Raw genomic sequence first — 21,905 nt, 5'->3', positions numbered from 1 at the left:
ACAGGCTGCTAGCTCTGTTTGAACTACCTTTTTCACTAGCAGACTAGGACCTGCTTCTTCAGTCTTCATTCACCAAATTTTTATTGACTTTACTGGGAGATTTATCCAGAAATATATGAACAGCAGGCTCATAAAGGGAGTTTGATCGCTGTTACAAGCATCAGTGTAGTGGGATGTGATAGTGGCTTGATTCCTTTTCTGTGTGGCACTTGGCTTTCATCCATCTCCAGAATCACACAGACCTCAATTTTTCTCTTTGAGGCCATATGCAAGACTTAAAATATGTATGGATTTTGTGTTGGTCTCCCATACAAAAGTGATTTTTAACTGTAGCAGTGAAAAAAATGGCAAAGCTATTTTCAGGTGACAAAGTGAGAGTTTAAGGAAATGGCAGACTTGACCTCTGTGTGTGCACAATTACAAGCTGTTAATATGCAACTGCAGATTCCTTATGAGTTAATCTGAACAGTTTGCACTAAAACTATGTGATTGTTTACTTCCAAATCAACCTTGCTACATTTCTGTAATTTTTTTATCATAAAAACATTTTACTTAATTTTCTCTGTTTATAACAGCGAGAGTAAGTGTGCTCAGAAGATGGTGGGGAAGGAGACTAGGAGGGTTTTTGCCAAAACCGAAACAGTGAACTCGAATGACCAAGCTACCTTTGTCACCAGCTTCTTGCTGGTTTATGTCGTTCCTCTGCTCTAGATAAATATTTATAGGAGGGGAAATTATACTTAAGAAATGAAGGTAGCAGAAGTGCTGAGGCTGGGGTTTGCAGGAAACACAAATCTTGTCCTCGTTTCAGTCTGCTGCACAGTGACCCTTCTAAAGCAGAAGTCCTGTTGTTCCCCCAGCTCCCTGTGCCTTCTCCCCCATAGCTGCAGTCCATGTTACCTATTGCAGGGAGCAGCTCTGCGGTCTGAGGGCAGGATCCTGTTTCCCTTCTGCTCTTGCATGCTGATTTTGGATGGTTTGTGGGAATCAGGGAGGGGGGCAGTGTCTGAGGCAGATTCTCTTTTGTTAGTCTCTTAGTGCTCCCTGCCCTGAACACTTGCTTCTCTCCATCTATGTTAGGGAAGGGATATAGTGAACCTTTACCCTCCAGATCCCTTATTGAATCTACCAAAGGAGGGTAAGAATATCTGCATATTTCACAGGGTTACATTGAGGATGAGTTACTGAGCATCAGGTACTGCTTTTACACAGAACGAGACCCTACTTCCTTGAGTAGTCCTGAGGAAGACTTCGAGATTTACAAGAGAAGTAATGTGCTGCTCATTGTGAATGAAGTTAGAGAAGCTTGCCCTAGAGCTTGTGCTGAATAGGGAAACATCTATGAAGACTACCTAAGGCTCCGGTTCAGAAAAGCAGGAAAATGTGTGTTTAACCTTAAGCACTTGAGTAATCCCATCCCCATTCAGCAAAACACTTAAAATTAAGCATGTATTTCATTCCCATTGTAGCTAACAGTAATGCATCATAGTCAAAGATCACCACAGGCTTAAATGCTTTGTTGAGTAGTGATGAGATTATTCACGTGCACACAGCTAAACCCATGTTTCTATGCTTTGTAGAGTTGAGGCCTAAGTGCTTATAATGCGTATTTCTTACGGGCTAACTAGATTTTTATGCTGCATTTAAATTTAAAATGTTTACATCACATATACAGATACCCCTAAAATATCCTTCATTTTTTAAAAAAATAAATGATGCTTGATAAAAATATAAGAAAGAATAACTAATAAGATGTTTTTCACTCATAATATTGAAGTTTCAGTATTACTGTTTTAATTTAATGGAAATTTTATTTCTAATAGATTGCAAGACAACAACAGCAACTTCTGCAACAGCAGCACAAAATCAATCTACTGCAGCAGCAAATTCAGGTCAGTATGTTTTTATTGCTCTCTTCTGATTATACTTAAATTCCATTTATGGAGAGGGAAGGATCTCAAATAAAGCAGCCACATGCTTTACTAACAAGCCTCAGTAAAGATGATCTTTATGGAGTGTCTTCGTGTCTTAGAAGATTATTGTCAAACGTCTTTTTGTTGGAAAGAGCTTTTCCTTAATAAGCAGAGTATTCTTCTGAAAGTTATGAGGTATTTCTTAAATCTTGTCATTTAATTCTGAAATCTGCAATCAGTTTGCCTTGTATTGTGTGAAGTAAAAGCAGGGTGTCAGTCATTGTTTGTAGGATTCCTTATTGTACAAAGGCAAAACTGGCTTTATAAGAAGTTTAGAAGAATGTTTTCTGTTTCATTAACTGGAGCAAACAGCTGTAGAATAGGATAATAGACATTGAGACAGTATTAAGTCCCTGGGACCAGTCTGCTCATGTACCAAGACCCACAGGTATATGTGTCCCATGTACCTTTGGAGTAACTGTACCTTCATGGATCTGAGAGTCTTCTGGAGTTATTCAATTATCTGTACTTGTACTCAGAACCTGGTTTAATTTTGCGCAAATATATGTGGTTAGGGAGTGACATGTAGGTAGAGGCATTGTTGCCATGTTGAATGTATTACCTTCTCTGCTTCCAACTTTGTTTGAAAGCATTTCCATGGGCTTGTTCTTTAATTTAAATATTTTGGTTTGGTCTGACAGATGATTGTGCTGCCAATCATTTCTTATAAACTTGGACTATCAGGTTTTCTTCCTTAATCAGCAGATTGCTATGTTACTAGATGCCAAAAAGGAAGTTTTTTCTTCCCTAATCCCAAAGGAACGCTTGTAAATGCTTTTGCAAATGCTGTAATGCAGTTTCAGTTACACTTTAAGGAGTTTAATTAACATATATAAATGTGATAATACCTGGGATGAGAGACACAATTGAATTTTAAAGCACCATTATTGTCATTGCCTGTTGGAAGAGACTGCATGTTCATATTAGGTATACATAATGGAAGGAAGAGAAATAAAAATAGTGAAAGGAAAAAATACGCCATTTTCTCTAAGTGTTATTTGCAAGTCTGGCTTCAGAAAACAATGAATCATATAAAAAATCTTTACTTGGCATAAAAGCCAAGACTGAAACATAGCTGAGTGTGCTAAATGGAACAGTTATTTGCATGAGAAATCTCTAATTTTTAAAATTCCTTTAAAAATTAGGACACAGAAAGAGGAATCATGACCAGGTAGTTTTTGTTCTTATTTGGAGAATGTGGATGTGTTTTACGGGGAAGTATCCTCCTCTGTAGTACGAAGTTTAAAGGTCCTTTATGTTTCAGTTCACTCAATACTTTCCAGTAGCTTTACCCTTCCACTGACTCTGGGGAAACGTGGTCTTAGAATAGGTTGCAGGCTCATTTCCTTGTTCACTCACAATTTTCATCTTATGTAGTGCTGAACCCTCCACAAGTTTTCTTTCACTTCCTTTCCTAAATGTATATGCGAGGAAGTGTTTTAATGATTGTTCTATTCATGTAAGCTAAATTATTTCCTTGTGATCCTTCCCTGTATTTGTTTCAAAATTCTTGCCAAAATAAGTTACTCTTATTACATAGTTCCTCAGTAGTTTGGCCTCTTTATTTATCCTTATATTTACGTGAATCTAATCAGTGTATTTGAGGTGGTGAGGACTGTTTCCTCTCTCAGCTTGTTAGCCAGATTGGTAGTGGGCATCTCATTGCCCAAGGAACATTGTAGACTCCAGTATGAAGCACTAAGCATGCTGGGCAGATGCCATCTCAAACATACATTGACCTTATGAGGAGATTACTGACAACAAAAATTGTTAGGAGATTGTTTCCTAGGCTAAACATCAGCTTTACATATTCCATTTGCTTGTGAGCCAAGTGGTTCTTCTTTGTTTATTTGTTCTTTCTTAATTCTGTGGCAGGTTTGCTAGCCAGGAGTTGCTTGGGAGAGAAGTTAGTTGCTAAGTCGTCTCTGCAGTTCGTAGTAGGTTTGTTGCTGTTGAATTGATTACGAGTGTTGCATTTTGTTGAGACCTATAGCTCCCTAAGGGCTATAGGTGGGATGGAGGTAAACTAGGAGGCAGGTGAGAGATACAGTGCTGTGCCGGTTCTTCCAGGTTCCCTCCTAGCATCTTCCCGGGAATCCTCAGTACCGATTCTGAAGTCGCACTGGTGACTGGGTGGAATTCATCATATCAAAACTAGATTAACTGCAGTGTAGACCCTGTCTCAATCAATTATCCAGATTGTTTTTATAGTGAACAAAGAGAAGCAGAATGAATAGTTTTAGGATGCAATTCATCTTGTCCTAAAGTCAACATTTAGAATATGTCAGATGAATTGTTCCCTAAAATGGCTCTTTCTCTCAATTAACTGTAAAGGATATGGATGCCGATGCCTGTAATGTAGAGATCTGAAGTTAGATGAGGTGAATCACACTCTCTGTGGGTCGAGGGGAAAAATTAATTTTCTAATAAACATTTACATTCTGAGTTTATTTTTGGGCTTGGTAGAATTCGGAACTGTGTCCCCAATAACTTACTTGATTTTATTCAGAAGGTGCATTTGTTTAAAGACACTCTTGAGCAACCCTTTCCAGGAAACAGCGATTACTTATATAAAATGGTGTGGATTCTTATCTATACTTTGTATGCATGGAAAAACAATAGTACTCTTCCCTACCACTCCCCTTTTGAAAAGATTACAAAATATAAGTAGCACAGGTGCCAGTTCCATCTGGGCATGAGCCTATTCATGGCACAGCTATCTGAAATAAGTACGGTATGTGCTCCAGGATGCAGGATTGCAATGTTTTCATCACATGAGACATACACAGTGTACCACTGTCATCTTCTGAGGTACCATGTTAATTCTTAAACAATAATTTCTGTGAATAAGTGCATGCAGTTTATTTAACCATGTAAACAATTAGAAATTACTTTAGATGGGGCTTACCAGATTTCTGTCAACCACATATAAAAGTAGAATCCATATTAAATAAAACATATCTTTCCCTGGATACATACTGGGTTAATTTACTGAGAATTTTCATTATTTGTTATTTATTATCTACATTATGTTGTATATTATTTGTTTATTTAATCATTTTAACATCTTATTTCATTTAGTTGGTCTTTGTTTTGTTTTGTTTTTAAGCTATTTACTGGAGCACCTTACTCAAGGCTTGTTATACCTCCAAAACTTTGTCAACAATCTATGAGCAAAGAGGACATTAGCTAGGCTTAGCATATGAAAATAACATAGGTATTTCAAGAGTACTGAGGTCATTAAATGTTCTGCATAATCGTCTCATGTTTTCTAAGTGAAGCTAATGTTACTTTCAGAGTGTGCATGTTGGAGAAAGCAGTTTTGTCTGTTGGCTAAAGGGAGTGGGAATCTGGAGTTGTTCTCCGTTCTGTCTCTGATTGTCTGAAATTTGGCAAATTGTTTCCTGTTCCTCAATTCAAATGTAATGTTTTGAGAATCTTCAATGAAAAATTTCAAATAAATGCAGTGTATTATTACTTTTCAGCTCAAATGTTCATAATGCTCATAAACACTCTTCTACAGAGGAGTCCATAGAGATGGGAGGAAATCTAGTATGCCAAATTAAGTTCTTCGTTCTGCAAAGCTGTACAGAGAAATCATTACTTTTAGTTGAAATAAGGTTGAGAAAATACTGTAGGGCAAGTAAGAGCTCACAGATCAGTCTCCAGGTTGATTCAGATTTTTTAAAAGAACTTTTATTTTTTAATAAAAAGTATTTATTCTTAAAGTAGAAGGGACAAAATTAGAGTGTTTCAAGGACATCTCTTAGCCTGTGCTGTGAAAGGGCAAACCTCTACGGATAAGGAAAAAAACTGTTTAAAGGAGAAATTTGGTGGTACATCATGAAAATAAGACTACCTTGGAAGAAGTGAAGGCTTGCGTCTCTAGAACGGTTCCAACTTTGGGAACCGCTTGAGGCCCTGAAATCCTGTGAATTCAGCACCTCACTGCCAGAATTCAGACCTTTCAAAATGAGGCTTGAGGACTGCTTCTGACCCCACAACATCCAGCTGAGGAACGGCTTGGATCCCATTGATGCTTGGAGCACGTTGCTCCAGGATTTCCCTATGTTGGGGGGGTTTTAAGGGATGAAAGTTTGAGGGCTTCCCTCCTCTGGTGGGCAGGCTTTGTTAAGGCGAGTCCTAAATTGTGGCTGAAATCTTTAAAAGGGACACTGGTTGTTGAGCTGTTCTGAAAAACTTGTGATGGGTATTACAGTGAGAGCTGGTCCAAACTGTTTTAGTCCACTTCCCTTCACCTTATTCCTCAGTATTATGCTCAATGCCATTGCAGAGCATTTCCTTTTCTGTTTGAATCGGTATGATTTTCATCACATGGAAAAACTGGCTTCCTCTGTTCTCATAAGTATTCTGTTTTAATTCAGCCACTAGAAATTATTCCTAAGAGTAATTTTTTTCTAGTTTTAATCTATACATTCATGTTGCTGTAGTTTCATATTAATGTTCTTCCATTTTCTGTTTCAGTCAAAAAGAGTGAATGTGATTACTGTGATAGTAAACAAACAAAAGAACAGTGACAAAAAAATTACAACTATTTAGACTGTCCTTGAATAGGAATCATTTGAATCATACTTAAAACTTAAGAGGCTGAACCAATGAGTCTCTCTTCTTATCCATGATTAACTACTGACAATTCAGGTACCTGGTGAGCTGAATAAGGACTATCTCTTTATGTGAAGTACCTGTCTAAAGATCAGGAATAATTACATTCCACATTAGCCTTCATGGCCTCCCTGACCTGGTTAATTAATTTTTTGCTAGGATAATAGTAGAAATAGATTTAAAGATATGCTTCATCATTAAGTATGTAACTGACCTCCAATTTTAAGAGCCGAACCTTTCAGTTATTGCCTTTTGGAGACAAGTTAAAGCTCCTTGCAGTGAGCTTGCTGAAAATGCACAAGCTGGAATCTAGCTATTGTCAGTTCAGTTATGCTCTCTGAGGTTGTCGCTCTTTGTAAACGGTATTTAGCATTGACAAGCAAAAAGCAATTGCTACTGTTCAGGCACTAGGGAATAGTCTCCCCCACCTTTTTTCTTTTCTTTTTTTTTTTTTGGTTATTGATTATGAAACTGATCCCCTTCCAGCAAGCTCTGAACAGGACCAAATAAAGCCATTGAAAGCAATTTGATACTTCTATTGGCAGGGTAGGCAGATCAGATACTCCCTTGAAAGAGAGCGAGAGTTATAAACAAAGCTTAGAAGTCTAGGAATAGCCCCCAGCTTCAGCAAACCCTTAAAATATTTTGTAATTGTATCTTCAATCATGAATTAGCCAGGAAAAACAGACCTTTTTTGCCTTTATATTTCACTGCTGTATGCTGTTTTTAATTGCCCACAGGCACGCTGTTGTGATCTTCTTTGGAAGTTTAAAACTAGGATAAAAATGCAAATCTAATTATTTCTTTTATCTAATCTAATTAACTTTTACAAGTAATGATAGATGCACTGTAGCCTGCATCAAACATTTTAATAATGATGTTTCTGGATTAAAGAATAGGTAAAACTACTGTAATTTAGAAGCAGTCAAGATTACAGCAGTAGAAAATGTAAATTATTGTGGTGGCTTAATAAACTATAGCTGCAGTTTATTAATTTACAGTAGAAAGAATACATTTCACTTAAATTCCAGTTCACTTATGAATTGCTCCCCATCTGTCATTGGTATCTCTTTTCCTTTTTCTTTCTTTCAAACAATTTGGTATTAAAAAAAACCCAACTATGTCTAATTCCCTTCTGCAGAGCAGTTGTGTGCATATGGAAGAGGGAAATGTTATGTGCCTGTAACTTGTAGCTGGCTGCTAAATCATTGATTCAAACTCACGGGGCTCTGCCGTAGGTGTGGCATCACAGCTTCTGTCCAGCTCATAACTTGCTTAGCGAAAATGGAAACTGATCCAATGGAGGAAAGACAAATATGCTAAACATCAAAATCAAATGTTTCATATTTTATTTATTATTACATAGTGGCTTATTAATGAGTTCTGAAATCCTTATTTGATAATTACCTAAGTAAAAGGTCTATTACAGACCAGCTTTTTCCAACAAAAGCCAACTTCATGGCTGGCTGGCATGAAATTTTCTCTGTGAGCTACGTGGGAAGAGAAGTGATGTGGGATCCTGACCTTCTCTGAGCAGCCCATGCTTTAATAAATATCCCGGTGATGCTCTCTATCCTTTATTCAGCCTCTTCCATACTAAAAATGCTTTGGCGTGACAGCATGGTGGTGGCCTAAGCAAAAAGACACGCTATGCTAAAGGTTCAGCCCTCCTGTGCTACTCCTCAACTTCTGGTCTTGCACCTTGGTCCCCCATTTGCAAGAATCCTGCTAGCTGCTCTGCCCCTGAGGCCCTCTGCCCCTGGAAACATGATTTATCCTGGCAAAGCAGAAAGTAGTTCTGGATTTGGTTCTTAACACTATCCTTAAAACTGTATGCAGTCTTGAGGTGGGGGGGAGTGGGTTTTTAACAATTTTTACTGTGACCTTCTAAGAGTTAAATTAGCTTTCTTGCAGTTTTCTAATTCACTATATGTTCTTTTTTTCTTTTAAATAGCTTTATTTCGCCTACCCAAGTCTAAACAAATTGTATTTAATGCAAAAATTAAGCCTTGTGTATCTCTTTCATATGACTTCCCTAATTATAGAGCAGTAAATGGTAGAATAGCATATGTTAGCAACATGAGCAGCAGCCTATGAAATGAGCTACAAGTTAATAAAATGATCTTGTGGCGGTGTTGGCCAAATGTTAGCACACATGTTTAGGAAAGTGATATTTCAACAGACTTGAAGAATAGGACTTTGGCACACGGGTGCCGAACATGATCTGATGTGTGGAAATTAGTTAAACCAAAGTAAATGTCATTGTTTCTCAGGCTCATGTTGGTGCAGAAAATGATAGTAGCTGCCCTCCCACTTTCCCTCTCCCACGTCTGTTTTAAAATTGGATATGAAGGCACAGGCATCCATGCTCTCCAGTTCCAGTACTGCTGCTTCATTCATTCTGGGCGTGCTGCGTTGCAGTCTTGCCAGTGGCTTAAGGGCTTGTTCTCAGCCACGCCTCTGCCAAAGCCAGGGGCTGAAATCACATTGATTCTATTGAGCCCAAACACTCATTCTACAGCCTTTGCTTACAGAAGGGCCTCAGATCTGAGCCCTGTTAATTTAGGGGCAGATTATAACCAGCTCCTGAATAACAGCAGAGGATCAAGCAAATGTTTGCTGCCCACCTGTACTGCTGCCTAGGGGTCACTCTCAGCTGGTGGTCTGCCTGCTCCAACCAGGCGTGGAGTGACATGCTGTGGCAGCCTCAGTGCTTGCTGATCCAAACACCCTCATCTAGCTCCCAAAGAGTCTGGAGGAGATTATGCCCCTCTGAACCCCTCGGGCGCTATTCCTCTGGTAGCACAGGTCTGCATCACCCCCTCTGTCAGTCTGCATAATGTAATATTTGCAATACTTGCAATAATGCAATAATAATGCAGTATTTGCTCCAGCACAGAAAACCAGTTTCCTTCCTAAGTGGCATGTGCGTGAACTAAAATGGATAACTGGGAGCAGAAATTCAGCCAACTGGCAGCCTACCAACAGGGCTGATCCTGTGAAGTCTTATTTGCTTGAGTAATACTTGCATAGCCAGTATTTGATGACTTGTGTATCTAAGTGTTACTCACATAAGTAGGCTTTGCGGAATTGAGCACCTCATATGAGGAAGGACTTAGAATATTAGTATAGTGGTTGGAATATCAAAGAGATAAATAAGGCAGGGGTTTTAGGGGATATAATTTGTTTTATTAGACAAATAGATGTTGCTGGAAAAAACAGGCAACCTTTTGGGTGCACCAGCTCTTTTTCAGGTCTGACATCAGCGTTACATTGAAACGTATCCCAAGACCGACAGAAACTGCCTAAGATATCGGCCTTTCATTTCTAGTTAGGTACTTTTTCAGTGATGATTTTTGTGATTGACAACCCTGTGATGGCCAAGAGAAAAAACAATCAAGATTTGCATTACTTTTTTTTTAAAAAAAAACCCCACACTATTTGACACACTCATCAGGAGATAGTGAATAAAGAAAATAGTTAATAAATGTTAGTATTGAAGTGACTTGATTTATGGAGATATTCAGATATACATGCAAGACTGGAATGTGATGATATAAGAGGTCAAAATTTCTGTCTGCAGAAGCAGGTATTTGGAGGAAAATGATGAAGTACAGCCCCCCCATAAAAAGGCCAAAAGCATTTAGCAAATAAATTGTAAAGCACTTTTTGAAATCTCACAGTAAAATCTTAAATTTACCAGATGGACTAAATCCTGACTTAAAGAATCAAAATGTGTTTTAGTTGTAATTGTGGGAATGCTCCAGAATGCAAGTGTATTACTGAATCAATTTAAGCACAGAAACTTATTTTAAATGTATTTAATGTCATGACAGCAAGGAGGAAGTAAGTGCATTGCTCTCTGAATGCATTCAGGAATTATGAATTCACATAGAGAAAGGAGTAATATGTGCAAACTGGTAAATGAGCAAACCAGATGCTGTTTAACATTTGGTATACATTTGATGGCATATATGTAAAAGTAAAGTGGATGAATATTTCTGATATTTGCTGTCTTATGCAACCAGCTAATTCAAACACTCACAAAAGTGTCAAAGCATAGCTCTCAAGGAAACGTGAACGGCCTTGCCTAGAATATACCTATCTGATTTTGAAGTCATTGTTAAAGGAAGGAAAATGTGGTTTATGATTGCAATTTACACCCTATTTCCTTTTGTCTGTTACATTAGACACGCCCCCCCCCCCCCCCCCCCCCAGAGAATTAGATAATGTAGTGGCTTATGTTGTATGCAAGATTTTTGCTTGTTTGAAAGAACTAGTCTTTTATATAAATCTTGTGTATATCATCTTCAGCAAGTTGGGCATTTGCACAGCTTGGGTAAATTATGTCTATATTGAGAATCTAAGAAGTTACACAGTGTGCATTCCATACTTGAGGGATGGGAAATAAAAATTGATATAGTGTGCGGCACATGATATAACACAGTGAAATATCTTTTAAATTCCAGGGGGATGCACTGACATCACCACACTTAATTCACATGCAGTAACTCCCACAAAATGTTATTAATTTTATATTGAAGTTTGTAATCATTCAAAAAGAAAATAAATAGTGTAAACAGTATACAATGGTGCATTATGAAATGTGGAATTAATCTTATTCACCCACCCAAAATGACAGTATGTTAAGAAAACATTGAAGTTGTAACACCAAATAATAAAAGCAAAGAAATTAGCAGTTTATAGTGAAGTATGAAATCCATCTTGAGACACATCACCGCCCCACAGTATGGAAGGGCACTTCTGAGTTAGGAAACTTTATTTTAAAGTAATGTATTAGTCATTTTTATTCTGTAAATGAGAGATTAACCAGTTGGAGGAACATATAGTTAGTTTAAAATCTAGATAAGGTAGATAAATGAGTAGTGTGGGTAGTTGCTACAGCTAATAAAATAAAGTTGATAGTGCAATGTATACCTAATAGCCTAAGCAGAGACTGATATTCCTTATTGGACAAAGCAATTTATATAATGTAAATATAGAAACAAACTTTTCTCAGAGGAGGAAGTATGGCAGTTGTTTTTTGCTCTGGCAATGAGTGATTTGCATGAAGAACTCTACTGTCACATTTCTAGCTTTGCCTTTTCCATCTCATTGAATTTTATTGGTGATATATTTTCAGGATACTCATCTCCTCTGTAACTGCATATCTGAGTGTCTCATAAGCTGAAGTGTATTATCCTCACAAAACTCTTTTGAGGCAGAATAAAATGCATATAGATATTTGGGGGGCATCTAATTTTAGATATCTAATTTGGGTGACTGAATTAGGACTTTTGGCTCCTTATATAAAGCAGTCCAGGTGCTGTGAATTACCTTCTGTTGATTAGACAACGAGGTTCCTAATTTAAGCACCTAAGTTAAATTTCCTCAGTGACTTGATCCAGTTCTTACAAGAAATTTGACAGACCTGAAATGTGTGGTTTTGGAATTCATAGGGTGGTTCTCTAATGTCTTGATTGTCTTTTCTATCATGACTTTCTGTCAACTTATCATTTGCCTTAATTTACTCTGGTGGAGCTTTTAGCCAGAGTGAATCCACTTCAGCCAGACAGAGAAATAGTTGTTCGTTCCTCTCACCCACTCCGCTGCCTCAGTGAAAACCAGTTCAGCTAGCTTGAGTCGCCCATGTGGTCGGGCTGCTGACCACATATAGCCATTGTCATACAGAAAGAGGTAAGTGGAGAGACTGCTCTCACTGAAGCAGTCTGTAGTTTCCCAAACCTGTGTATTTTCCTTACAGATAAGGAGCAACTTCCATGGCTGTGAAACGTCCTTTGAACTGTGGCTTATTATGGAGAGAAATAAATTTTTTGTTCGAAGAATGTCTAGATTTCTTGGCGGTCTCTCGCACATTTTGTAGGGCATTCAAAAGACTTACTTGAAGCAGCTGTTAAATAATGTTTTTTATTTAATCAAAATGGCTGCTTCTAAATGGGGATCTTACATGCCATGTTTTAGGCCAGAATATTTTTACAGTCAAGTTATAAGCCTCTGAAAAAGGGGGCTTATAATGGAAAGGTTGACACAACATTCATTTTAGTGTTGTAAACGCAATGGTATAATTTTGGAAAAAAGCCTTTATAGCTCTGCTAAGATATTAATTGCAGGAAATTACAGCATATCCTATTAAAGTATTATGTCAGTGGCATACATAGCATATAACACCTTTGTATATTCTCCCTTGTTTTCACGGCAACGTTTTGCATTTTGATCTGTAAAGAGTAGGTGGATAAAGTGGCTCAGAGTTTCTGATCATTTTTGCTTAAGGGGAAAAAAACCACCTGGGGTAATGCTTGCTTATGGCCTGCTCTAGAAACATATCTTCTGTTAACCAGGTATATCCAATTTGGGTGTTCAGGAATGAACTGAATTCTGCTGAAATGAAAGTGTTTTGTGACTTTTGCACCAGGGATTTGATTTTGGACCCAGTCCTTACTCACACAAAACATGTTTAGTCAGATGCTTTCCAGAATGACAACTTACTTTCACTTTATATTTATTTATATTTATTTTATATTTTTTATGACAAACTTATTTTTATGGATAAGGGCTTACTTTTCATTTCCTTATACTTACAGAATCATTCCTGACTGTTACAACCACATAGCAGACCCAGGCTTTTACCTTTTTGATTTTGGTTCAGTTAATTATTCAGAAACACATTTTATGTATATATGGTGGAGGAGAAGCTGTAGATCCCTATTAAGTTGAACACTGTAGATATGTGCATTACATTGTACAGTTTTTTATTCCTAAGAAATAGGTTATTTATTGCATTTCTGCCACTTTTAGGAATGCAGGGGCATGGTATAATAGTATAATGTTTTCTTTACAGGAATTTGTTCTTGTAAAGTAATTATTTGTTAATATCTTGGTTTAAATATACACTGAATATATAGCCATTGAGTATAGTCTAAGGTTGGATGTTTTTTAACTGTGGTTGCTATTTTAAACTAGGATGAACTACTATTACAATAGTTTCTTTTGACTGTCAAATCTTTCAGGACAAGGGGCCACACTTTTGTATTTGTAAAGCACCTTATATTGAGGTCATGATCCTGTCAGGCACTTTTCATTGCTCCATTGACACAAATTTGCAGTGAAAAATATCAGTAATAATAACACACAGGGTTTTTTTTAATATATAAATGGACCTTTGATATCTTGTCTCTTTTCCCCTCTGATGGTGGTGGAGCACGCACAATTCTTTACACAAAAAAAGTCATGACTGTTGTAAAGTAGAGGAGTGTTTAACAAGATGGCAGAAAAGGCCTTCTCAAAGAGCCCACTGATATGCAAGTTCATTGGACCGTTGATGTTTCCCATTAATTGCAAGGCTTTAGCATATAACCATCAACTATATCTGGTTTTACTTATCAAATCCAGAACTGCTTTTTCTCTGCCTGCTGAGCAGGGAAAGCTCCATGCTGCACCAGTTGCTTCTTACTTGGAGCTCCCAGTATCATCAGGATTAAAGCTGTCAGAACAGTCAGCCCTCTTTACTTTGTGGTTTTAAATACAAAGCGTAATATTGTTGCTTGAGAAATGGCATGCTTTCAATGTGTTAGTTAAAAATTGCCGAGTGGACAAAACAAAAAAGATCCCTGTTAATAGCAGGCATTGAAATATTGCTTTCACCGTTTCGGGGAAAGAAGATACAACTCTGTGCTTTACTTTGTTTTTATTCTACACCACTAACTTGTCTTCATTGGCTTAATCCTACACTTAAGTATAAGGAAAAACTCATGCTCAACTTAATGAGAGTTTTGCTTCATCGAATGCAGTGCAGGGTGCCATTTCATCAGCTGCTGTTCTTCATTTTCTCTCCACTTATGTCAGTCTAATACTAGAAGTACAGAATTAGGCCCTCTTTTTAAAAACAAAAGGAGCTCACGTGGAAATGACAGCATTTCATTTTGATTTTTTTTATTCACTGTAAGATACTCCTCTGCTCTGTGTGAGCATTTATATTTGGGGATAATTGTACCTATCCACCCTAGAGTGCTTGGAGGTAGCTGATATATTGTATATAAATATTTTTGTCTTGCATGTGTTTACTTCGGTTATCACTTTGTGCCATTAATTTTTTTTTTTTTTATCAATCATCAGAGTCCTTTCTCTTTTGTTTTATCCAGGATAGCATAAATGCATCTTTGTGATAACACTTTGTAAAGAACAAAACTACAATGATTTCTTCATATTACTTTCCTGTTTGGTTTATTTTAATTGAGAAAAGACTCCCTTCCTAGGCAAGGCTACACATTTGTCATTTTATTTACCCTGTTGTTCTACTATCGGTTTAACTATGCATACATTTCAGCTGTAACCTTAGGAGGAACAGAATATACTAGTAATTTATACAATAGACACTGATGATTATTGACCATTAAAGAGTAATAAAACATTTCCTGTGTGAAATAGATGTAGCATCAAATGTCTTTTTTTCTGACAGTAAATGTTTCAGGTTTACTTCACAGACATTAATGTTATTATATAAAGGTAAAAACCTGGCTACACTCTGGCAATCGTAGGTCACCTCTTAATAAACGAATGGAGTTGCAAGCAAAAGAAAAAAATACTTTCTTCAAAGTCCCAGGCTCATGTGTGTATTAACCAGAGCAGATGAAATGATTTATTGGGTTTTATACACAATCTGTAAAGGGTAAGCATTGCTAACAGAATGAGTGGCAGCCTCAGGGAGCTGAGTAGCCCCCAGGGACCAGCCTTTGTTCCTCTGGACTTGACAGGCATGTGTCCCTGTTAAATGAGGGCTTAATTTCTCTCATATGTGCAGAATTTCCAAGCTCAACAAAGGCAGCCAGGACTGGAGCTATTTAAAAGAGCCAGCTCAGGAGGAAGCATTCCTGGAGAAAGGGGATGCTAAGGGGCTAATTACTCACCATAGTTTAGCAACTGATTTTTTTTTTTCCTAAGCAAGGTTTATTAACACGGAACTGCCACTTTCATTTTACATAAACATACATTAAAATTACAAGGGTATTATTTCTCTTTGTGAAATAGCCATTTTAAAGGTCCTGCTGACTAAAAATAAAATAAGAAGTGTGTTCATTTTATTTTGTGCCTGCAATGAAAGTCATCATCTCTTAAGCTCATGGAAAGATTTTTTTCCAAGAAGTGCAGAGAAATTGCTTCTCCAATGTTGTCATCTTCTTTCTCAGTCTTTCCTTGTGTCACATATAGTAGTAGGAGTTGTCTGCAGTGCTCACTGCATTCATGTAAATATGATAATTAATATTGTCCAGGTAAATGGTTCAGCATATGTAAAGCATATTAGTATTTACTTAATTAAATGTCTAGTGTGGCATGCTTTTTATAAGCCTCTCACTACATATTTAAGTATGTGTTTAGACCCCACAGACCTTTATGGTGCCTTTCAAGTAGTCTAGTGATGCTACTCCATACAAGAATTAGGACTTTTCCCTCCCTTTTCTAATATGGCGCTTGGGTCACTCCTGTGTCACTGGCAGTTGGCATTCTCTGTGGAGAATAGGCCAATCATTTGATGGAGTGATGTAATTTTTTTTTTTTAAGTGTGGAAAACAGTTATTTTATTTGGACAGTGTTGCCAAACTCTGTTGTTACCTTAAGAGAAAGATGAGCCACTTCAGTGCAACAGGTTTGAAAATGTGGTCACCATTAGCAAACCACTTTGTCAAGAAGTACTACGTGGTTTCAGACTTACTTCCTATTCTGAAACAAACAGGAAACTTCCTTGTGAAATGGGCAGCCCATTTGATTCTTCTCGATCAGGACATACTGGTCCTCTTAAAACCAGAACCCAAACAGGTGGAAAAAAGTGTTCTCCCATTGCTCTGTGGGGTCATGGGCTGAACAGGCTTCAACATGGCATAGGAGAAGGCTTTTGGACATGTGGCATCAAAGCTCATAGGCTGTGCTCAGGACACTGTGTATGTACATTTGTGAAAACAGAGACAACAGCAGGAATTATAAAGTGATCTCAGTAGAAGCAGCTTGCTTTTTGGATCAAGGTGTGTGGGGTTTCTACGAGACAATGGTCACGTACTGAACGAGCCATGTCCAAGGGGGTGGTAGTAGGTGGTGATGAACTGACCAATCATAACGACGAGCAAGGACCTTGGCTACTGAGACAAGCGAAATATGTAGAAGTCGAAACAAGATTGATACAAGAAGAATGTCATGACAGCATAGTATGGCCTGTTAGCATAAACCAATTAGAACTAATAGAGAGGCGCGTGGACAAAGCATGCTCACCAATCATATTAGTACATGTAAGGTATGTTAACCAATTAGGATTAAGACGACACGCACACGGAGCGTGCACGGTAGTGAAATAGTATAAATGTACCCTCAGATACGCGAATAAAGGAGACTTGCTTAACGACCATATTGGTCTGCGTGCATTTACTCCGAGCCCTCTCGTGGATTGCGTCGTGGAACTCTGCTACGACAAAGGTGAGCCTTTGAATGTGAAAGGGATAAAATTTAGAAAAATTGAAACTGGTGCATCTAATGGAGTGCTGCTTCCAACATTATATAGAGAGTTTGTACAGGTAATATTAGATGTTACCCCTTTGGCATAGGTACTATGAAATCTTTGTGAGATTGCTCACTGCCTAATGTTACAGATGTAAATATGTCTTTTTTTGAATTGGATCCTTCATACGTGTTCTATTTTTTTTTTATATTGGATTGTGTTGGTTTTTTTTGGTTTATTCTTTACTTTTTTTTTAAAAAAAAACCCCCACTGTTGTAGGTTGATATTCAGGCAGTTTCAAATCAAAACTGAACCAACCAAATTTGACTGTTTTCTTCATCAAGTTATACATTTAGCATTGGAAGCAAGACTTAATCTTTCCAAGGCTAGGATGGTAAACTAAGGAATGTTTGGTCTTTCCTTGCATGGTTTGTTTGCTGTGTAATTTTTGTATGATAAATTTATCTTAATTTTTTTATGTGCCCACCTTTAGAACCAATGTATTATTATATTATATTATTATATTTTCAATATAATGATTATAATTATCAGAATTGTTTTGGAAATTTCCAGTGAAGCTTACAGTCTCTCAGATGTACATTAAAAAGTTAATTGTAATTTAAAAATATTAGAGAAATATTTTTTTCTAATTTCAGTATTTCTGATCCATTACATAATCTAGGCAACATAAATAGGTATGCCCATAGAATTAACAGAGCAAATAAGTTTTATTCTTTGAGCTTCCATTGTACATGTAAGAAGATGGTGAATGTACAAACTACAGGTTGCAGAATGCTAAGAATGAAACTAGTTGCAAACTTTAAAATGTTTTAAATCATCCCTGAGTAGACAGTGCTCTAGTAGTATGAGGAATTAAAGATTTTAGAGGTACTATTTTAAATGAAAAATAACCATTCTTTCTTTCCGAGAAGAATGGAAGGGATGATGGATCACCGGAATGGGATGTAGGATTCTTGGTTATATCTACTCTTTCCTTTCAAGACTTTACTTTTTCATGCTGAAGAAGGGACTAACAGTAATAGGACGAAGAGCAAAGTTTCCTTAGGATTTAAGGAAGTGTTTTATAGAAGTCATTATTAAGTAAATAGACTTATGGTTTTTTTCACTAAATAAAGGAGTTCTGATTGGACAGAAGTCACAAACCTGACCCAGATCCTACTTACCTCTGCAAATCAGGAATAACCCCACAGAATAGAAACAGTACATCTGCCTTCATCCTGGTAATAGATTTACGGCTGTCAAGGCTTAGAGTCACCCATTTATTTCCTTTCTCCCTAGAGATGACAAAATATATAACACTTGATGAACTGCAGCTTCCAGGAACATTCAGATGTTAATGCTACAAAGACCTATATTGCAGGTTGAAATCTTGCCCGGATTAAAATTCTGCTTTGGATGAAGTTAAGGAGCTACATATATGCAGGGGCATTTGGTACTGTTATAAGGCGCAGGGAAAATGGTTTAACCTGGATTCCATGTAGATTCTGACTAAGCCTTTCTCTAAAGATTTGTTTCCATTCTCTGGAGGAGGGAGGGGTTCCTTACCAAGAGACTTTCTTTCCATCTGATTAAGAGAAAGCACCTCCTAATCAGAAAGGAAGGTCCCACACAGATTATCTTCTTGTCATGCTATGACAGGACCCAGATTTCACTGAGGCTTTTGTCAAGAGCTGTGGAGAGTATTAAAGGCATGGCTCCACAGTACTTAACTTAGCTTTTTTGACAATAGAAAAAAAGAAGATGAACTCATGCTCACTGTTTCCAGCTTTTATTCCTTTGCTGTGTTGTTGTCTGGTTACCGGAATGAAATGTTAATCATGTAAAAGTAGCGTATCAGTCTACTGAAAAAAAGAAGGAATAATCAACGATTCTCTCTCACGTTCTTGCTACCTGAATGCTTTGACTCAGTGTTACACTTCTCCCCACTTCTTAGATCTTTTTCTATATTTATAAACAGCTGCCTTTGTCTCGTGAGAGGTTTCATACTATTTTGCAGCTTACTTCCATAAAATGGTAGTAATGAGTGCAAATTTCAGACAGTCAACCTGCTTGTTTTTTGTGTTTGTCATAGCATTTAGTTTTAAAGAAAAAAAAAAACACACCCCCAAAACCAAAACATTTTTTACTCTGATTTTGTAAGGAAAGGACTTTTATATAACTGTGCTGCCAGTCTGTCTATCAGAGTTCTGCCTGAATAGTTTTTGGACACATCAGATAATTAGGTTAACCACATTTGAGATATAGGAAGAAGCCTAGAAAGTGTTGCATTCGTTTAAGTCTCATGAAAGTTAGTGGCCCTGATAAACCCTTCTAGGTTGCCCTGGAAGTAAAGGCTTCAGTAAGTTAGTGGCCCTGATAAACCCTTCTAGGTTGCCCTGGAAGTAAAGGCTTCAGTCTAAGCTCTCCCCATATTAGAACTTGAAGAACGTAGTTGGGAAAGAGATGTTAAAATGCCCTAACTTCAGGAAAAGTTTTCATCTGATCTTATGCTTTAAAAGACAGGAGAGAAGCAAAACTCCAAGTTTGCCTCTCATGTAAAACCATGGGAAACAAGCATTCATAAATTACATTGCTTACCAAACTACTTGTTTTGGATATGCACACACTTCCCATGGAGACAGAGCCTTGGGTACTGATCAAAATACTGTCTTCTTTCCTTCTTGCAGAGGGTCTGCACACATCAGGGAAAACAGAATGGAAAAGATTTCATTTCTGGTGATGTATTTCATCTTACCCTACAAGTTTTCTGCAAATTTACCAGTCAGAATTTTGTCTGAAGTTTCAGTGATCTACTTTGAATATGCTGCACAATCAGGAGAAAGATCTTACTGGGAGATTTTACTCTAAAGAAACAGCCAATCTGTCACCTGCTGTAGCTCTCAGGTTCTTTCCTTTATGTTTGCAGTGTTGAAGCTTAGTTAAAATATTTTCCATTTGACCCACAAGAAGTTTTGTGAAACTAATGCTTTCTAAGTTTCTGGTGGCAATACAATGAATTTGTTGACAATAGTCCTATCTAAATTAAATTTATGAACCCACTAAAACAATTAGGTGCTTGGAGACTATATTTTTTGAAAATAAATTTCACCTCATTTATTCCTTTTCATATTGCTCCATACTCCAGGAGCAAGTGTTCTAACTAACCTACCAGCAGCAGAAGTGCATTTATTTCGTTAGGGTATCACTAAAGTAAGAGGGTTTGAGAGAGACCTATGGCCTCCACATTTAATCCGTACATTTTAAATTATTTTTCAGTAATTCACAGCTAGAAACAATTAGCCTTAAAATATACAGAGCTATTTTTGTGTATCTTAGGAAGGAGTGTAATCTGGATCTGGACAAAATCTGGCACTTTATCAAGTACTTCACTATTAATTTTTCTCTCTGGCCCATAGTTCCTCCTGACAGCTTGTACTTTTTTTTTCCATGTATTCATTGATAGGTTTATGATCAATCCTGTTTCTAATGTAAAAGGCTTCCTAGTTGTGTAACCACATCAGTCCAGTTCCTGGTAATGACTCACCTGCATTCAATAATCTTGCTACTTGGGAAGCTGAACAAACTTCCTAGCCAAAAGTATTGGAGGAGAAAAGTGTGGTGTAATTGAGGAATGACTAGGGGATCTCTCTGTTTCATGCTCTGTGATGCTTAAAAAGGCCTAACGTCATGAAAGGATCTTAGAAACTGTACTGTAACCCTCAGAGGAAGCCACTTATTTGCTGCTTCTTTTGGGTCAGTAGTCCTAGACTCTCTCTTGTTGGCTGAGTTTATGTGCTTTTCAGTCCTGTTTCAGGGTTTATAACCCATCTATGTGCCTAAACTGCAAGTTTGCCCCACAGTCTGGTGGTGGTGTTATCCCCACTGAGGGAAATGTGTCGGTGTGCACCATGGCCTTCATCCTGCTCAGCTCCTTGGGCTTCTCTTGGAAGGAAAACTTAGATGTAAAAGGAGTGGAACAGAGCTCAGTCTCCTCCTGATATGGGATCCAGACTTAGTTTAGATGCGCTTTCAGTCCAGGACAGTGTAAGAAACATGTAAGCATAGGCTCAGTCTTACAGAGGCACAGCAGGACATTTTAACCCCTCATATTTAAACAAGGCCTGACTTAAAATAGTATGTTACTGTTTTACCCAGCACTCATATTTCACATCTTACGTTTTCTGTGGTTCCTGGACTGATACTTCACAGATCAGAGCCATCTTTCCATCTGACGGGAAGCCCTACAGTTCCTGAAATCTCTATTCATCTCAGCAGAAAGTGAAGAGATCAGTTTAGTGAGTAAAATAGGTTCACAGAAAAGGGGCACCAGAGCTGGCAGGAGAGCAAGCATGGGAGTGAGTGCCTGGGAGAAAGGAGAGGGATTGAAGAGGGAGCGCTGTGGCAGGAAGACCTTCCACTTTGAGGAGTGAGGTGTTGCATTGCAGAAGCTGCACTGTAAAGTGGAGTTTGAGATTGTAGGAGCTCTGATCTTTTTCCTTGTGAAATTTGTTGTTTCAAATGTTGTCTGTGGCATTATAGTCAGTACTGTGAAGAGACCTTGTTAGAGGACACAGCAACAATGGCAAAAAAGCTTCACTTTCTAGAGCTGTCAGTCTTGCAATATGAGTAGAAATGAAAGATACCAGATTTGTATTGTTAGCCTGATTGCCTCTGGAAATGAACTTAGTGCAACTCTGTGTTGTGTGCGTGAAGATGCATTTGCCACTAAATTTTCAGCCTGTTGGTTGATTTCAGCTGAATTTGATAGAAAGATAGATGTTTCAAAGAAAACAAAGTTCCCACAATCT

The 21,905-nt window shown here is 37.7% G+C and overlaps 1 protein-coding gene across 23 annotated transcripts in view; it reads left to right on the top strand.

The window, feature by feature from the left end:
- SOX6 (SRY-box transcription factor 6) overlaps positions 1–21,905 on the top strand; it is a 382,016-nt gene that overhangs the window by 230,960 nt on the left and 129,151 nt on the right. For all 23 annotated transcript variants that reach the window (XM_068400308.1, XM_068400301.1, XM_068400306.1 and 20 more), the window contains one exon: positions 1,824–1,892. In XM_068400308.1, coding sequence (XP_068256409.1) covers positions 1,824–1,892 — 69 coding nt within the window. The remainder of the gene's footprint in view (positions 1–1,823; positions 1,893–21,905) is intronic.

This window comes from Nyctibius grandis, chromosome 4 (genome assembly GCF_013368605.1).
Source record: "Nyctibius grandis isolate bNycGra1 chromosome 4, bNycGra1.pri, whole genome shotgun sequence".
NCBI lineage: Eukaryota > Metazoa > Chordata > Aves > Nyctibiiformes > Nyctibiidae > Nyctibius > Nyctibius grandis.
Note: the sequence above shows the minus strand (reverse complement) of the source record. Positions and strands in the feature narration are given on the sequence as shown.